We start from the raw sequence: 13,827 nt of genomic DNA, 5'->3' as shown, positions 1-13,827 counted from the left end.
CCGCTCTATTATGAAACTAACAGCCTTCTGTACAATGATAAATGGACCCCAATTTAATTCCCTCAAAAGGACTATAGTCAGGTGATATCTTTTTGCTGTTGTGAGACAGAAACTTATTCACATTGTTGAAGCAATTTTCATTTCTTTCCAACTTTTGGCAGCAAGGCAGAACTTAATGAACTGGGAAAAAATTGATAGAGAGGCGAACATTTTTGGTATAATGGCTGATGAGCATTATTTAAGAATTTAATTAGAAAAAAAAATATGTTTTAAAACATTTAGTCGTCTTTCCTGCATGAAAGGATTTGATTTGTTTATTTTGTGTCATTAATTCTTATCAGAAAAGGGAAAGCAAGCAATGGCTTTAAAGGTTTCATTTCTCTCTTAGAGTTTGTTAAGTTTGGTCTTTTTTCTTTAAGGATATTTCAGTCAGTGGTCATTGAACTTTTGGAAATAATCCTCAATGTAGGTGGATAAAAATGAATTTTTGTAAAATCTGAAAGTTGTCATCTATTCCTGTCACAGACAAATTTTTTAAAGTCTGCAAAATTTAAATATGATTATGAAGAACAAATTTACTTTCCAAAAAGCTTATTTAAGTATTACTCTGTTATGAATCACAGCTAATGTGGTAATGAAGTTATAGTATGCATTTTTCAATGGCATCAGATCTGTTGTATGTGGAAGATTTTTAAAAGTTGATTTTTGGTAAGAAATCTAAATAACAAGGATACATGAAGAAGTAACTAATCAGTGATTCGATTATTATTGATAAATTGAATCAGCAAACTAAAATTCTTATGAAGTTAATGAAATTACACATCCTTCCTTTCCAACACTTTCAGATTTTTTGAACTCTTAAATATTTTTAATTTATGTGTCCTGAATGAGAGTTGAATTTGCTTTTGTGTGAGAATTACAATTTTTTATGGATCAGATTTTTAGTTTTCCATTGTTATATCTCAATAAAAAAAAAAAAATATTTGAAAATTGAAATTGATTTCTCTAGTCTATTAATATTCATCTTATTTTTATAATTTTCATTCATTGTGTGACTGCCAAAGTATTTTTATTTGAAATGAAATTTTTTAGTGAATTTCAAAATAATAGCAAAATATGGATGGTTAAAAACAAGAGTGTTGAAGAATTTAAATATTTAAAATATTTTTTCAGTAATAATTCTTGGAGGACTTAAAAAAAATAATTTGCAAAAAATCACCTATTTTCTAATTTATATTATTTTCTGTTTGTCCTTTGCTTATTAGGTATATGTCTTTATGAAAAAAAAAAAATACTTAAGCATTTATATATATTGTATACACCATATAAATACCATTAACTATATGCATGCACACACACTCACTCAAACTGCTTTGTAGATTTAATACTAGAATATTTGACATAAATATTGCGATTTCTTCCTTTTTCAAATTTATTTTTCCTCTGTAGTGCTTAAATTTAAATGGATTGTTAGGATTTATTATTAATTTAAACTTTTTGCAAATTTCAAATAATGGGCGAAGTAGTAACCTATTCTTCAAGTTAAATAATTGGATTTTTTTGCATTTATTTTGTATTAATTTTAAAAAGCTAAGACAGCATTTTTTTTTTAATTCATCAAAATTGTTTATTTTTGTTTTGAGTATAATATATTATTGTATTATCATTGTGATGTATTATATGATGTATTATATAACTATAGAAAAATATATTTTTTTACTTGTGACTGTTTAATGAACTAGATCATATTCAAATTCCTTTAATTTATAATCCTTTGATAATATACTCAGTATCTAATAATATTATTCAGATTAAAGTATGAAATTCATCTAAATATAATAAATGCTATTTAACATCCTAATCTTTTTTTATATACTTCTGCTGTAAATTTTAAGTAATCATGCAAATCAGAAACATGCTGATTTTTATTATTATTATTACTATTATTCAGATTTAACTTTAATTGGATAACCTGATTGAAATATTGTTGTTTAGTGACGTCTGGTATTAGTATTTTTATTTACTAATATAACATGTTATTATTAACATATTCTTTTGTAATTATTAAAAGAAAAAGAAAAGCAAAGTTTTGCTAGTAATTTTATGCTCATCTTTAAACTTTTAACGGTTAAATGCTTGATGTTTGAAGAAATATATTTTTACAATGTTGTTTCTAATGTGTAGTATTTCTAATTCTTACTGTTTCAGATATATTCTTTAAATTTTATTTTCCTGAAATGGAATTATTTTTTTGATATTAATTTACATAAAGAGGTATAAAATAATAAAAGTATGCTAAAACTCGAATAATAAACATCTTGAATGACTCTATTTAATACCTGCCTTTTTTGTTACTAATAATTATCAGAATTAAATGAAACATATTAAAAAATTTTAAATAATATTTTTTAAAATTTATTTGTAAAGTTTTTCAGAAACTAACATTTGTAAAATAGGTTACTTTTTGGTCTTTTGTAAAATTTCAAAATTAAGGCAATCTCAATAATTAAAAAAAAAAAAATTAAGCATTTTGCTGCATTATTTTTGCCTGAGCATACAGTATTTTAGGCATTTTTTAAAGACTTTTTGCTTGCCTTATTTTAGCTTGCAGAAAGAGGATTTGAGCTTTCTAGGCAAAAAAAAAAAATGAATTTTGATAGCAATCCGCTAGTGAATGAATGTCTAAGCCTGCAAGATGAGCATTTATTTTTTTATAATTATTTGAGAATTTACAGATTTTTTTTGTTTTTGAATTTAGTTTTGTACTAATGTGATTTTAATAGATTAACATCCATGAAACTGACATGTAATTTTTTTCTCTTTCATTTCTCATCCACTGCCATGTGTAAGTGCACTTAATTCCTCCTGTATGTGCAGTAGCTAGTGTTGTGCACTGTTGAGTCATGTGGATGTGCTTTTTAGTCACTTGTGTTTGCAATATCAATTGTTTGGTGTTGTGTTTTTTGGAAAAAGCAAAGTCATTAATTCTTCATACACTGAATTATTTTCTTTTCATCACATTTTATAAATTTCTTGCCTCAAACTCTTTTTACTTTTATAAAAATGTAAAAAGAATGATAATATTTTAAAAAAGTTATAAAAAATATTTAAAATGTGTTAAAAAATGTTCAAAATTTGCATTAAAACCACTTTTTATTAATTTTTGAATTTAAAATTCCCCTTTATCCAATTCTTATTATTATTAATATGGGCAACATTTTAAAATGCCTATGGGAAAAATGCTCTCATATTAATAAATTTTTATGTTATGAAGAACCAGGTTTTTTTTTTCCTTCCTCAATAAAAACAATTTCACAGTATGCTAGTTTTTTTTTTTTTTTTTTTTTTTTTTTTTTTTAATCTTTAGTAATTTGCAAATTTCATTAAAGCTGGAATGAATGAATTAATTGTAAAATTCGAATTGTGGTCAAAACCTAATTTTTTATGCCTTTAGAGTGCATTATTGGATTATTTTGTCTATTTAATGATATACAGTGGGTCATTCTTTCTGTTCGAGAAATAGTCACGAAATTTCACTTGGTTTGAATTTATTGTCTGCAAGTTTTGTGGAATAAGAAACTTTAAATCAAATGTTTAATATGAACTCTAACAAAAATGAACTGAATAAGATTTGCAATTTGAGAATGTACTGATTTTTCATGGGAAAATTTCTTCTGTTCTTAGGTTTTTTATGGGCATAATAATTTTCACAATTTTCTGAAAATATCAAATAAAAATATTTTTTCAAGGAGCTGAATTGTTGAGATTGAACCGTGAGGATTGCATAAGTCACATTGGTTATCTAGTAATTCATGTTTTGTCATGTGGAACTTATTAATTGGTCAATTGATTTCAAAATAATTCAGTATAAAGCAGATATATTATGTTTTTATTTTATTCTCACTTTGGAATCATCCATGTTTGATGTTTTTATCCTTTTTCTCAGAAGAATATTCATTCTCTTTTCTGAATTAGAGTTATAAACCTAAAAAAGGAAAAAACACATTCTTCCGTTTTGGAAAATGCTTTCTATCATTGCATTTTCAAATACATTCTCCAAAAAGCTTGATTTATTTTGGTGCACATTTTCTTTAGGATGACGTTAGGGTTAACCCTTTAGATAATTTATTTTTGTTAAATCACTGATACTTTCAAGAAGAATAACATTAAAAAGTTGATGGAAATGCTGTACCTTACTTTCATGGATGCATATTATTGTTTCGCAGTGCTAAATTTGTGCATGTTTTTCTCTGCAAAATATTCAAGTGATACTAAAGCTTTTAAGTATTGAAGTATGCATGTTGCTATTAAGCTTCTTTTTATGTCTGCTTGTGTTTAATTCTGGGATGAAATCACTTTTAGAAAATTAATTTTCTTCCTTAATTAAACATGATATAAATGATCCATTTCATTTTTTCTAAACAAAATAATAAATACTTCCATATTTCTTACAAATGTTGGAAAGTTTTAAAATCAGTTTGCTTAAAAATGAAATTTTTGTGTTTATTTCATATGGTAATCAATATCTTTTCCTACCTGTTATGTTTTTTTCTTAGTTTCCATACTTAAAAAAAATTGCATGTGTTCATGTAACGTTTTCATTTATTATAGAGTATAGAATTTTCTTGTGTTTTCTTGCTGCAATTAAAATTCATGTTATGCAGGCATTTTACGATGTTTGACTTTTAGCTATAGTTTTGCATTTGCAGGTATGTGCATACTGCTCAATCTTGCATGTTGGCAAAATGCATATTGAAAAGCAAGATATTGTTTGTTATATTCACTGTTAATAGTGATTTCTAATACTGACATTTAATGTTGATATTGATTTCATGTTTTTGTTTACTGTTATGCTTTTAAAATATATTTCTATATTTAAAAAGAAAGTGATGACCCCCCCCCCTCCCTCCTTTCCCTTCTAAATTTTAAAATCAAGAGGCTTTTTTTTTAAAAAAAATTATTGCATTTTTTGTGTGCTTTTGATAGTTTTAGAATTCACTGTGGTATTTTATACATTTTTATAAAATTAAAATTTTGCATATGCATATTGAAATTTTTTTTACATACAAACAATAATACTCTTTAAATCATAATAATTAGTATATGGGTTTTAATGGTTTAAATATGACTTTAATGACTTTGCTTATTGGTGTTTTTGAGTGTTAAATATTTTAGTTAAAGAACTGTTTCATTGTATTAAATAGATGTTGTGTTTATGTAGTTGTATTTGGAATTGTCATTTTAAAAAAAGTTTTCTTTTATATACGATTTAAAAGAAATGAAATTCTGATCATTCAGTTATAGCATTGATAAATTTATACATACAATTTTATAATTATTAAAAAATTATTAATATCTGTAACAAAAATATAAAATTGTATTATGAAGAATTTTAAAAATGTGTAAATTCAGATTTCAGTAAAAATGAACTTTTTAAAAATGACAATTCTTTTGTAGGATAGATGTGCTTATGATTGTTTTTGAAAAGAAAAAAAAAAATCTAAATGTTTAACAATATTTTTGAATGATTTAAACTTGGTGTTTTTAAAGTGTTGTAGTGCTTTTATTTAATAGGTGTTAAAGTTGCATTTTGTTTTGTGTGTGTTGTATTTTGTTTTTATAAGAATTGACATTAGAATCAAGAATTTAATTTTTTTTCCCAGCTAAAATTTTTGCATTCATTTTTGTTTGATGCTGATTCTAAATTATAAAGCTATTTAAAATATTTAATTTTTTTTGTTTTGCTTGTATTTATTGTTAAGTATTTTGATTGCTCTTTTGATATATTTATTATTAAAGTGTATGTTTTTTAAGTAATTATTATTATTTTTTTAGCGGCTGCTTCAGCATCAGTTAGAAAAGAAGTGATTCGTAATAAAATTAGAGCCATTGGAAAAATGGCTCGTGTATTCTCAGTGCTGAGGTAAGATAATCCTTAATTTTTTTTGTGTGTGGTTTATGTTGAATAAAGATTTGTTAAAAAGGTTAAGAAATATGTATTGGAAAAATTCTTTGCTTTACATTTCTAAATATAAACATATTCATGCATGATCTGTTTCTTGTACAAAAGTGTCTAGACTTCGATATGCCTATTCTAACAATTTTTATATATATACTGATTCTAAATGTCTGAATTTTTGTATTTTAGAGAGGAAAGTGAAAGTGTTTTGCAATTAAAAGGCCTTACTCCAACTGGTCAGCTACCTATTGGAACTCTTTCAGGTGGGAAAACCTCTATTAAAAATGGTAAGTGTTTGAAAAACTCTGATTTTATTCTTATCATTTGCAAGAATATTCCGTTTTAAATCATTATAAAACTTATTCAGTAATGAATTAATCATATTCCATAAATCAATTGATAAGCATTGATAAAAATTTGAATTTTGTAACTTTGAAATCACAAGTTTCATTAAATAATGAAATTAAATAATTAAAAAAAAAATTTTGTACTTAAAAAAGTTTAACTTGATATTAATTTAGTATTTGCAACAATAATTAGAATTCATGAATACAATACAGATGTTTTAGAAAACTAAGACCCTGTACTAGTTATTAGTCTAAAATGTATAAGGTGGTCAGAACTTTTTATTTGATATATCAGTAATCAAAGTAATTTTGCATCAGAATATTTATTAAATATTTTTTCGAAAATTGTATTTTACAAGTTTAAATTTGCATGCAGTTATGCAGTTCAGATTTCATTATAATATATGATAATATTTTTAAAAGTATTTTGATAAATAACTTTTTCTGTTTAAAGCTCTTGCAGGATTTTCTCCTAACCACAAGATAACCAGTTTTGAAGAAGCCAAGGGACTGGACAAGATCAACGAAAGGATGCCACCACGTAAAGATGGCCCCCCTACTCCTCAGGGCTCTGGTGATGAAGCTCGTGGGGGTTTGCCACATGGTGTGAACAGTTCATGAGAAATGTCATTGTTATGTCTTCGAGCCTTGGGAAACCCTCGCTTTTACCAAGGGCTCGATTCCGCTTGGGGACGGACGTCACGTTTGCAATTTCGCAAAAGGCGCACTCCTTACTCAGAGCGCCATTCAAAACGCTGTGGGACCCTATCACATGGTCTGTCCCCATAAACTCTTCAGATTACCCTATTCTCTGCTTCGAGTGTCTTATACACCAAAAGTTTGGGCCTCCTGGTGAGTTGTTGAGGTGTCTTTGGTGTTCATGCATCCATTTCTTCCTTAAGTGCCAGTTTTTGTTACTTTTATATACTTTTTGTTATTAAATTGATACTTTTAATTATATTGAGTGATCCAACTTTTATGAAGTTCAACTGCATAATTGATGAATCTATTTTAATTTTATTGTAGTTGAGATGAAAAACTGCCTGGTGTTTTTTCTATATCTGTTTTTTTTTTTTAATCTCATTTTTCTCCTGTATGAATAATTTTATTTGTTAGTGTCCATATTGCATTGTTTCTATTTCCTTTTCAAAGTCCATGAATTTTGTAACCTTGTTATTCCACGCTTTTGTGGCTTTTTTATTTTATTGAAAGTATATTATTATATTAGAACATCACCTCAGCTTCTCACCAGGTATTGCTCTCCAGTGCCCCCACAGCATGGCTTTATATAGTTATTGCTCTTTTACACACTTTGAAACTATGTCATTTGTGTAATGGTTTGGATTGAACTACAATGAGAATGTAATCCAAGTTTTTGTCTCAAGATCCATAAAAGCCAAGTAATTTGTGAATAAATATCCATTCGCTGGTCCATGGCTTTAACATTTTAAGATAAAAGTTATCTAATGGAGATGTATAAAAAAATGTATTATAAGGATTGGTTTCTTAAAAGTAATGTATTATTGACTTGTTTAAAAGTGTATAGCAAATTTTCTCTTAAGCCTTTTCATACTACTATATTTCTATTACTGTTTAATAAAGGCTGATTTGCTGTATAAAAAAAAGATATGCTATTGCTTCCAGATATTTCATTTAAAAAAAGCATTAAATTCTAAAATTTCTTGATAATATGAAAGAATTTATTTTTTGTTAAGTTTGTATTGGCTTTATTCCAAGACTTAGCTTTAATCTATGTAAAAAAAAATTTAATGGATCTTCCATGTTTATTCAAAATGAAATCTAAAGCTGGAATTAATTCATTTGATGTGTTAATATCTGAAATGAGAATATCAAAATAGATTTTATTTTTCATGGCTTTTATGGATTAATTTTGAGAAGAAACTCAAGCATAAACTACATGCATATCTCAGACTTTTCCCTGCCATATGTGCATGTTTCAGCTGACTTGCCATTATGCCTGCATGTCAAATGTCTTTAGTCTTGGATTGTTTATACAATTTGATTGTTTTAATAATGCCAAAACATTATGGGGGTTGCATCTATTCAGCTAATATGGAATAAGATTTCAATTATTTTTAAATCTATTGATATATTGTTGTACAGATTGTTAAATTTGGCTTGCGCCTTAACAATTGTTAGGTTTTAATTCTTAAAAATACTTTAGATTTTGATGTTACAATTTCAGGGAGAAAAGGCAGTTTTATTTCGGGTTGCTAAAATTTTAGCCTGCTTCTGCCTCTTTTAAAATATTTTAAAGGCATTGTTTCTTGTTTATTGGAAGTTGATTGTTATCCATTCCAAATTACTAAACATAATATGAATTTTAATTCTTTTAAAAATTTGAAATTTATTTATTATATGATATGGACAAATATTTAACATTTTGATTTTTTTTCCGCCAGTCGATATGCTTTATTTTTAATGTAAAATAAGGATGTTCTTTTTTCCCCCCTTTCTTTTCCGATAAAAGTGCTTTTTTTTTTTAATGAACAATTAGAAGATACAAGTAAATATTTTAAAAGCTGTTGAAATACTATGTCAAAAATTCAAAATTAATTTTCTGGTATTTAATTTTTAAATGAATATTTTCTAGGGGTAAGTTTTCAAATTTTGATGTTCCTTATATTTTCCTAATTATTTAATTATCTTATTCTTTAAATTGTGCTTCTTTTCTCAACACTTTATGTTTTTATTTGCTATTTAATTTTTAAAATTGAACCCATGTTTTTAAATGGTATCCTGTGCTTATTTTGTCTGAGGCAGTTTGCTGGGATATGGTAAGGTTTGCATATCGCCATCTAGTCAGTAGCCTCATCGATAAACTCCCTGTGCCATTCCTGTCACTTGAAGAGGTAGCTTTGTAACCTCAACTGTGTACTTTTATGTGATCATCAAATATTTGTTGCTTATTTGTGACTAACAATATTGTTTTTTGGTTTTTTAAGTTTTTCCAAGGGGAAAAACAGTATGGTTTGTGAATAAGATGAAAAACATGACAGCTTGTTCTTGTTGCAATAAGAACTGTGCAATTATATATAATTGAGCTCTAATTTAGTGTTAAAATATATTGCAGTAATTATTATTTTATGGAATGCAGTAAATCTGTGAAGCTTTAGAATTCATTTGATTTGAAATACTTTATTTATTCTAAGATTATAACTTGCTCTTTCTCTTCAACATATAGTTAATGATGGAAATTGTAGAGTGAAATGCTTCATGCAGTTTTTCATGTCTTAATATTTAAAATACGAGTTTCAGTTAGAAAGAAAAATATAAAATTTGTTGTAATGCAATTTTAAATGTATTTTTTTGGTTATGAATTCTAAACCTTCACAATTTGCATGTTTTAATACTTTTAGTTCATTGCAGCATTTTTTTTAACAAGTTTGAAAAACTAATATGTTTCACTTTGAGTGTGGAAATATATGTAATTAGTTAATGTTGAGTCCTTTCATCTTATTTGTTGTTAAGAATTTCAAGATTGCGATCTTGTTTGTAGACCTTGATAAACATTTAATGTTATTAATATGCTTGATATTTGTTGGATTTGTTTTAGGTTTTATGTTTGCTGTTTTATTTTAAAATAAGCAGAGCCATGGAGCGTTCGATTTCATATTTATTATCTGTGTAATATTGATTTGAAATGTGCTGGTGTGAATATTATTTCTTTTTGTGTGTTATTCATGTACAGTATTTTTCTTCCTAACAAAAAGAAAAATGTGGTTACTTGCTAGGCACTTTAGATGCAAGTGCCTTAGCACAACAATGACAGAACAGCAATAGACATTTTTGTGTGGAATAGATTTTGTTACTGATTCCTTTGTGTATATGTTCCCAGACGGTGACAAAGTTAAAATGACTATGTACATCTTTTTTGAGTTTTAAATGTACATTCAAATGATCTCTACCATATTATGTTATTTCAGCACTATTGTGTTGAATTATGTACATATGTTTATAAGAAGTTTATTGAAAAGTAAAGATATTTAAACTGATATAGTGCATCTGTAAACCTTATTGCCATAGAAAATTGCAAAGAGCTATTTGAAAAGAAAAGTTGTTGAATTGTGTTTTTATTGGTGCTGAGTATTTTAGCTTTTACATTCAACACTTATGTGAATGGAAATAATTTTTTTTTTTTTTTTTTTTTGGCACCAACATTTACTGATTTTTTTTTTTTTTCAAAAGTTAAATGTATTTTACTTTCTTGTAAAACAATGTTTTACAAACAGTTATTCATCTATTTTAAGTCATTCATTTACTCATATCCATTGTAAGTGTTTCACTCTCTTGATAGAGCTAAACATATTCTATGCAATGTATCAAGTAATGAAATGTCTAGAGAATTATTTTTAGTTAGAAATGGAAATGATATATATGTGTGTTTGATGCAGAACTAAGACATATAACTAAATGTTATTTTTGCACTGCAACATTTCTAACAAAAATTTTTGCCAGTTTTTTAGGCATATTTTGCCCATCCAAAATGTTGCTCTGTGCTTTTTTTTTTCCCTCTTTGGTCTAGTTCTCAATTTAATAATCTTAAGAAATATATTACTCTTTTCATAATAAAAGATTATCTTTGTCATATTTGACTTTAAATTGTTGGGATGCATTCTTGTACATAAGGTTATCTGTGCTGTTTCAATTTAGATTTTTAAAACATGTAGCACAGTTTTTAGTAATTAAGACATTTTCAAATTCTACTGATATACTCTATTGCTAAGGAAATGCACCCAGCTATTCATACCTAAACTCTTTCAACTCTGTGTTTAAAAGTACTAGATGGAAGTACAAGCAACCACATCAATTTAACATATATATATATATATAGAATATTGTGTGCCACTCTGAACTATCAGTTTATCTACTGTTACTTGCTTCCAGCTCTAAATTCTATTCTTTACTATGATGATCAGAAGAAAGCTTTAAAGATTTTGTATAAGGGACATCATACAAGGATTAAAGCTGGATATACTTTGAAGCAGATTTTTCATTGTTATATTATTTTATTTTGGGAAAGTTATGTTATGGCTAGTCAAAGTTGTGAGGTTACCTCAATCCATCTATGTCCCATAAAAGCTGAAGTTCCAGATTTTGCTATGTGCACTATCAACAAGTATATGCCTCAACTATGTGTGTAAGCTTGTATAAAACGTCAATTGTGTTACATATTGTTGATTGTTCTCTAAAATCTTAGCACGTGGACAGGTTGGCTTGATTTGGCAGTTAAAGAAATTAACCTTGAGTGCCTTAAAGTGTGCCACTAAATTGCATTGTTTCATACTGTCTGATTAATATATGTTAGTTTACATTGTGTATATTAGTCTGTTTATTAGGTGTGGCTTGTGTAATTTGATGAGAGTTTTTAGTGTAGGAACCTGTAGTAATAACTCTTCTATATTGTACTTTAAGAGATATCTTTATAAATGAAAAGTACCACAGAGGAAGGATTCTTATACTATGATAAGACATTAAAATACAATTTTTGGTGAACTAATTTCCTTTAAAAAAAATATGTATTTTGATGTTTAAAAAAACTTCTTGAAACACCTTTGAGTTAATTTTCTTGGTTGTGTGATTTTCTTAAATAAATTTTGACTGTATTTATAACGTTTTGTGAAGTTTTATAAATACACTTTTTAGTTAAATTAAAATTTAAATGTGTATGAAAAATTAAAAATTTAGGAGGAAGTTGAAAGTCAAGTGTTTAAATGAGTTATCTGCATATCTGTGTGCCTGTTGAGAAATATTAAATAACAAAGGTTCTCAGTGTTTCCATTTTGTGTGTTGTGCACATGTGTAGCAATCTGCAAATATTAAGCCAGCCTGTCCATTTCACCTTACATATACACTCTACAAGTTCTGCACTTGTCATCTCCTTGTATAAAGAAGTAAAACCCTTTTTGGTGTTTTTGTGTATTACAAGGAAAGCAACATATAATAAAATGTTTATCTTCTCATTAAATTCTAAAGATTAACCCATACATGGATACCTATATCTTATCTTTGTAGAACTGAAAACTGCTCAAATTTTGATGTAGTTTGGTGTATTATTTTAAAATGTGCGTCTTAATGCTGCATCTGATACAAAATATTGAATAAATAAATCCTTTTGACTTTTGAGCGATTCACTCTTTTTGTGTGTCACAATTTTTAAATTGATTAGGGATAAATAGTTTGACAATTAATATATAGCTTTTAAATAATCATTTGGAAAAATTTTCCTGAGTGCTTCAGTTGAAAAGAAAATGCCAGCTAAATCAAAAGATAGCATTTACTGAAGGATTAGGCCCAGTATTCTTCCCTCTATGACAGCCAATTTTAGAATACTATAATATTGAGTAATTTTTAATTGACAATGTATAATTTGTGCATATAATCCTTAGTAAACATCTAATCTTATAATAATAATTTTTGAGAATATATTCTTAATGGATCATAATTAACAGAATGCATTGCATAAATTATTTTAAGATGTATTGGCTGCCAGTTGATGAAATAAGAAGGTTCTTAAATGTGAAAATTGATATAAAACTTAAAGTGAAAATATATAAGATAAGTGTACATAGTCAATGTGCATTTTCAGAAACATTTTTTTTTTTTGTTACTAAAAAGAAAACTCGTATTTGTGAAATTTTGGAGAGTAAATAATGAGTATAAATTATTAAAAGCAAAATATCTTAAAAAAATATTTGTTTAACCTTAAACGAATTTATTTTGACATTAAATAAAAATGTTGCAATTTTTTTAAAAAGGCATCTGGGCAGAGAATGAAGACATGCAGATGCAATCTTTGAACATCTTTCTCAGAAGAATAAACATTAACCTTTCAAGTGGGACAGAACCAGTTTTTCTATGTTGATCCTGTTTTTTTAAAATAAAGACATTTTAGTAAGTATGTAAATTAATCTATTAAAGATATATATAGGGAATTGCATAGTAAACAATTACAATTGGTGCACTTGTTACCTTACTGCAAGGCATATGAAATTTTTTTAGTCAAGTTTTGTAACTTCTGTTTAATATTGTGATTTAGAAAGAGATTGATGAAACAAATGCTATTATTTCTGTTAAGTGTTTATTATTCATATGATTAAAAAAAATTTAGTGTTGCTGTCAATAAAACACCATGCACAATTGAATCTTTGTGGCAGCATGTATTTGTAATATATATATTAAGATATATATATCAGAACTTATAAGGTGAAAATAAACTATGTGATGACTTCAACTATTGTAGCACAATTGTTTGTTGTAATATAGTACTGTTTAAAGTTTCTATGATCTGTAAAATCCTTGCCTTCTCTCTTTATAAGACCAATTTGAAAAACAATTGTGTTTTTATTTGCATATCAAGGATCGCTCTTAAAATATTTGCCTCACCTAGTGCAATACTTTCATAGCTTTTAATTTACTAATCGCTTAGTAGTCCTGTAAATTTGTAGATTCATAATGCAATCAAAAGTTGGTTGAGTTTCCAGTCTTAACCTTTACGTG

The 13,827-nt window shown here is 26.7% G+C and overlaps 1 protein-coding gene across 2 annotated transcripts in view; it reads left to right on the top strand.

Annotated features, from left to right (window-relative positions):
• LOC129962591 (serine/threonine-protein phosphatase 2B catalytic subunit 2-like) overlaps positions 1–12,446 on the top strand; it is a 32,488-nt gene extending 20,042 nt beyond the window's left edge. For both annotated transcript variants that reach the window (XM_056076394.1, XM_056076395.1), the window contains exons 11-13: positions 5,836–5,923; positions 6,149–6,246; positions 6,761–12,446. In XM_056076394.1, the coding sequence (XP_055932369.1) occupies positions 5,836–5,923; positions 6,149–6,246; positions 6,761–6,927 (353 nt within the window). In that variant the 3' untranslated portion in view covers positions 6,928–12,446. The remainder of the gene's footprint in view (positions 1–5,835; positions 5,924–6,148; positions 6,247–6,760) is intronic.
• The last annotated feature ends 1,381 nt before the right edge of the window (positions 12,447–13,827 follow it).

This window comes from Argiope bruennichi, chromosome 3 (genome assembly GCF_947563725.1).
Source record: "Argiope bruennichi chromosome 3, qqArgBrue1.1, whole genome shotgun sequence".
NCBI classification, from domain to species: Eukaryota; Metazoa; Arthropoda; class Arachnida; order Araneae; family Araneidae; genus Argiope; species Argiope bruennichi.
This window is presented reverse-complemented; position numbering and strand designations above follow the sequence as displayed.